General features: G+C 41.7%; 1 protein-coding gene across 3 annotated transcripts; it reads right to left on the bottom strand.

The window, feature by feature from the left end:
• Positions 1 to 1,766: 1,766 nt before the first annotated feature.
• LOC115678183 (uncharacterized) lies at positions 1,767 to 4,421 on the bottom strand. 3 transcript variants are annotated; one of them, XM_030601515.2, is made up of 8 exons: positions 4,274 to 4,421; positions 3,974 to 4,047; positions 3,559 to 3,745; positions 3,010 to 3,164; positions 2,599 to 2,742; positions 2,411 to 2,505; positions 2,157 to 2,304; positions 1,767 to 2,063 (listed from the first exon to the last, which is right to left on the bottom strand). In XM_030601515.2, the coding sequence occupies exons 2-8, from the start codon at positions 4,031 to 4,033 to the stop codon at positions 1,989 to 1,991; spliced, it is 864 nt and encodes a 287-aa protein (XP_030457375.1). In that variant the 5' UTR covers positions 4,034 to 4,047; positions 4,274 to 4,421; the 3' UTR covers positions 1,767 to 1,988. The 3 variants fall into 3 exon arrangements, with proteins under 3 accessions (XP_030457375.1, XP_056165080.1, XP_056165081.1); XM_056309105.1 differs by having other exon boundaries at positions 4,280 to 4,421; XM_056309106.1 differs by lacking the exon at positions 3,974 to 4,047 and having other exon boundaries at positions 4,274 to 4,393.
• Positions 4,422 to 5,232: the final 811 nt, after the last annotated feature.

Below are 5,232 nucleotides of genomic sequence, written 5' to 3'. Positions count from 1 at the left end.
TTGTTTGTCTCTCCTTCATCCAACTTCGGAGCATCCTCCGTGAGGAACCTTGCCAAGTTCAATGTAGTGAGGTAGAACAACATCTTCTGTTACCATCTCTTAAAATCAGCCCCATTGAACTTTTCCGGCTTCTCTCCATGAGTTGGAATAGACGCAATAGGCGTCGTCGATGTTGTAGCCATTTCTGACACGAAGGCAGAAATGATTGAGAATGTAACTAGACAAACACGATAATAAAAATTGTCTTAAGATTGTTGTTCAGATACGTGTGTTTGTATGTGCAAAATAAAGTAAAGTTGTTTGACAAATCTGAAATGAGTGATCCGAATTTGACGATTGATCTGAGCCCAACGAATTCACGTTGTGTCCTTAAGACAATTTGTCCCCTCTACCGATACCTAAAGGTTGCTGAACAATTGCCTCCCAGGATAGAACGGATCGCATTTCCTATGAAGCGGTACTTCTTCAAAGGAAACCTTCGAACGCAACTTCGCAGAACAATCTCACAAAAAATGACAATGATGAAGAATGAGCGTGCAGCAGAATGCTGTGAAAAAAAAAATGAATATGCGGAGAGACTACCCCGAAAATGTTCAATTCGGTTCAGTCTTAATATCCATGAAGAGTCACAAGACTTCGTTTGGTCATGTGCGAAAATGAATAGTCACCTAGGACGAAAATAAAGAGTCACGAGCGGTTCCCGTTCGGTTAATGAACAGTAGCGAAGGCTCTCTTGAACCGGTTTTTGTTCGGGCGAACCGAACCTCATGAACAGACATGTCTGTTTGTCCAAAAAATAAATAATTAATTAATTTCTAACAAAACGTGTCTGTTCGAAAAAAATAAAAAAAAACCGATAGAGAATGGACTCGAAACCGAACCGAACCGAGCCGGTTGGACGGCGGCGGAACCTACCTAGCTTGACGTAGGTCCTCTCTCTTCCACAAAAGTGGGGTACCCTTTGGGGCCCAAACCCATTTGAGAGGCTCCTCAAAATAAATCATCTCCTATCACCTCTTCTATCCTACGTGGGACACTTTCATCCACACACTTCTCATTCAATTCTATGGGATTTGGGTGCCAAAATCCCAACAAGATTAGCTCTTGCTTTCGCGCTCCTTACACTCCCAAATGGAGCTCGTGTCAGGATAATGAAGAACCTGAGTACTTGCGGCGACTGTCACACGGTGATGGTCATTGCTCATGCGGAGATTACTGGTAACTTTACATTTAACAGCACTTTCAAAGACATTTACTAACTTGACCATTGGGTTTGCTGCATCATTTAAATTTGAATGTACCGCATACTTCAATTTAATTACATTCTAATGGCTAGCATCCCTCCAACTCAAGCTCTGATTCTTTGTTTTGGTTAGACGCGGATTGAGTACTGATCTCGGAACAGATGCCAAATCGACTGTTATGGTCAATGGTAATTACCTACACTCGTGAGCAATGGTCACTATTCAAAATTATGCAGATAACATTATTAACCAGTGTAAGAATTCCAATCAAACTACACATGCTGTGCCATCATGGTTAGCAGTTACCACATCAATGTTGAGCAAATATGAAGTTTGAGACTTGCCAGGATAAAGTGTAGGGGTACTTTTGATCACCTCATCCTCCAAAATTTGCCGAATTGCGGGCTTTGCTGAAGCTATCGAGAAACTCGGTTATCGCATGCATGTTTACAGAGTAAAGGTTAAGTTCTGATGCACAACTCCATTGAACCATTTAAACAGGGTAAAGGCAATAATATCATCTGACCTCAACAAATCTCAAGTAGTGCCCTTCGATTGCATGAATATTAATAACTTCTTTGGATGCACATATCAGTAAACGGGCATGTTCCAATTTGTCCTTAAGTGCTAAAACGATGCAAAGTTACAGACCACAAGAGCACAATAAAATGGGTTATCCTTCCTCAGCAAAAGCCTTTTTGCCCACAGTAAAAGGAATTACTCAGCTTTAAGCATCGACTAATGCTACTCCTCATCGCTGTCATTGCCAAAAACTGAAGCAACTGCTTTCGGCTTCTTTGGGGCACTACCGACTGAGTTCTGCATGGCGACAAAAAGGACATGCCAACCAGTTAAAAGCAACAATAATTTCATCATATCTTAAATGAGGATTTTTGTCCTAATTAAACATACCTTGGAGGTTCCGGTTTTTGAAGAAAACCCAAATTTTAACACTTTCCGCTGATCCTGATCAGCAAGTGCAGTAGCACTTCTTGTTGGAGCTGGAATCGGAGATGGCCCGGGTTCCTCCTGTTGTTGTTTCTGCTTACGAGCATCTGCACTACTTGGCATTCAAGGAACAACCTTTACTACAGCAATTGGATGTCACTGTTTAGCAATCTATTGACTCAAAACAATGGCGGAAACAAAAGAAAATTGTCGGATACATTTTCGCCAACTCCCTCTCCTGACGCTGCTGTTCTCTTTTTTGACGATCATCACGACTGCTAGCACCATGCATTTCTCTCATTTCTTTAAATCTCTGCAAAATGGCAAGGTATTGAAAAAATTGATGAAGTTCTGTTATTCTAGAAGCAAGTGAGTAAAACGGATCAGTAGGAGAAAGCTCATTCACCTTTCTATGGTTGTGATCATATGAACTTAGATGAGCTTCAAATTCCATTGCCAATTTGTATTGCTTGTTGCAAAGATCACAATAGAAAACCTTGCGTATTTCTTTGACCTCACTCTGGATTTTGTGCTCACGTTCCGCCATGACCTGGATGTTCATAAGGTGCACGAAGGAGGCAGTAGAAGCCACCAGGTAATAAAAACTGCAGGAAATTCTCAACATCTTCCAATGTTGATGCTCCCTTATGATATATCATTCCCTCAAAAGGCATGCACATGTGCTATATGCTGCCTTCTGTTATTGAATTTGGGTTCACAAAAAGTAATGCATCAACTTCTCTAATATCTACAATTCAAAAATTGAAGTGCTTACTAATATCTAAATGCTACGAGAACATTGATTTCAGTTGCATACCTCCCGCTTCTTCAATTGCTCCTCAGTTTCCTCAATCTCAATCTCAAGTTTTCTCCGCTGAATATTTTCTTCAGAAGTATAGTAATCATCCTCTTCTTGCTTTCCAATGCCTAATTTTGGGTCTCTCATTCCCGACTTAATCGGTTCAGTTATTCCTGCATATGACACCGACAAACACGCCATACACATTAAAAGAGCAAAGCCCAAAAGCAGCAAAGAAAGAGCAATATCATATAATCCCTGTTCCCCACTCTCAGGACAGAACACAAGTTTACAATGAAAAATATATGCGACTTATGAAAAACATAACAATTCCAAGGTCCAATGTCGAGTTCAGAGAAAGGAACTTTTTCACTCGCCGGGACTATGATTATTGACACAACGCAAAAGGAAAATCGGATCTGCAACCCCAGATAAAATTACTCGGATTGGAAATAACACCAACCACACCCTAGTGGAACTCCAGATATGGACAATTCAACAGAACAATAGTCTGAACATTATGGACAAAGAAAAGCTGAATAACTATATTTAACACACAGCATGTACCTTGCTCATCCTTCCCAAGGCCTTTCCCACTCCACCCCATTTTCTGGAGAAGCCTAAAACCAATATTAGATGATGTGATATGCGTGTCCAGGGAAGCTTGTTCCACATCATCCAAATCGACATTTTCAGTCGGCCGGTGGTTGATCGGCAGTCGAAAGTCCTCTCTAAAATCATCGTCCATAGCATCCTGGCAAGTAACTCACATGTCAGCACACCGGAGACACGAACTGCCTACACATTATCATGCGGCCGCAGTCTCGGCCATGCACCATGCTAAAAACACACACTAAAGAAATCAAATGTTTCCTATTCATAATAAAGCGATCTCTTGAATTCCTTTGAGAACATGCGGCACAAATTGGAACCACCCATTTCTTCCTCAACAGGCATAAATCGCCGAAACCATCTCACTTACTTTCTCCCTTTCCTCCGGCCGCGCATCCTGAATGCTCGAATTGCGCCATCTATAGTTCATTATGCAGTAGTCACCTGACCCAAGTCGCAAGGCGAAAGATTCAGCAACGAAATATCACGAAACTTCAAACGAAACAACGCCCCGGAAAATCCCGAGGCGCCCAAGCACGTCCCTAGCACAGCAATGGAACGAACACCCATTCGACCTAACCTAGGTCACGGACCGAAACGAAAGGCTTCGCGCACTTGAACAGAGCAGCCTAAAGGACCAGATAGAGCGACAAGACGAGAGCAGGGTTACCGGTACCGGTCGTCGGCCTGCGATCGCCGGCGATCTGGGTGGCCGGAGATGCTGACGTCCCGGGACGTAAGGAACCCTCTCGAAACCCTAGAGAGCCGAAGGAAGAAGAAGAAGAAGAAGAAGTAGACCAGCTGGTGTGATTGGGCTCCTTTCTTGATTTTGAGATTGGACTTTTAGGGGCAATGTGATAATTTAGACTCTCTACTCTTTTCTTTTTAAAAAAAATAAAATGTCTTTGTGAAACAAATAGCCAAGTATAGGATATTTTCTATCAAATTGTGGCCCAATGACTTTGCATCTAGACAACGTTTTTATTATTGAAGGTGCTTTCGGAAAAAGGCGAGTAGCATTTAAGTAAGGGATAACGACTCATAGGGATGAGTATGGTTACAAAGTAGAACCTGGAACCTAAGAACCTGACCGGTGAAAATATGTAGGTTCTAGGTTCTAAGGTATGCAGGGTAGATGTGAAAGGATACAAAATAGAAGATCACAATATGAATCGATTCAATTTCTTGTATTCTAAATGTACAAATTTATACACCATTTATAATTATATTTCCTAAATCTACTCCTATATATATGGTAAGTTCAACCGAGAAATTGAATAAAACAACTCATAGGATAAGAATGCCATGGTGGCATATGATCACGCTAAGACTCCCCCTCAAGTTGGCGTGTGTAGGTTACGAATGCCCAACTTGGAAAGTAGCCACATGTACGGATCTCGACTTAACGGTTTGGTAAACACGTCGGCTAGTTATGACTCTGTATCAATCTTCAATGGAGCAATGCGGCCGGCTTGTATATTTTCACGAACGAGATGCCAATCAATTTCAATGTATTTCATTCGCTTGTGGAAAACTGGATTGGCAACAATGTGAAGCGCAGCCTCGTTATCACAGTGTAAGAAAACTGTGGATTGAATAGGCATGCCAATGTCTCGTAAGAGGTATGAT

The sequence above is a fragment of the Syzygium oleosum genome, unplaced genomic scaffold, assembly GCF_021117445.2.
Source record: "Syzygium oleosum isolate NSW1041296 unplaced genomic scaffold, Sole_v2.1 Sole_v2.03, whole genome shotgun sequence".
Classification (NCBI taxonomy): domain Eukaryota; kingdom Viridiplantae; phylum Streptophyta; class Magnoliopsida; order Myrtales; family Myrtaceae; genus Syzygium; species Syzygium oleosum.
The sequence above is the reverse complement of the archived record's forward strand: the minus strand, read 5'-3'. Positions and strand labels throughout refer to the sequence as shown.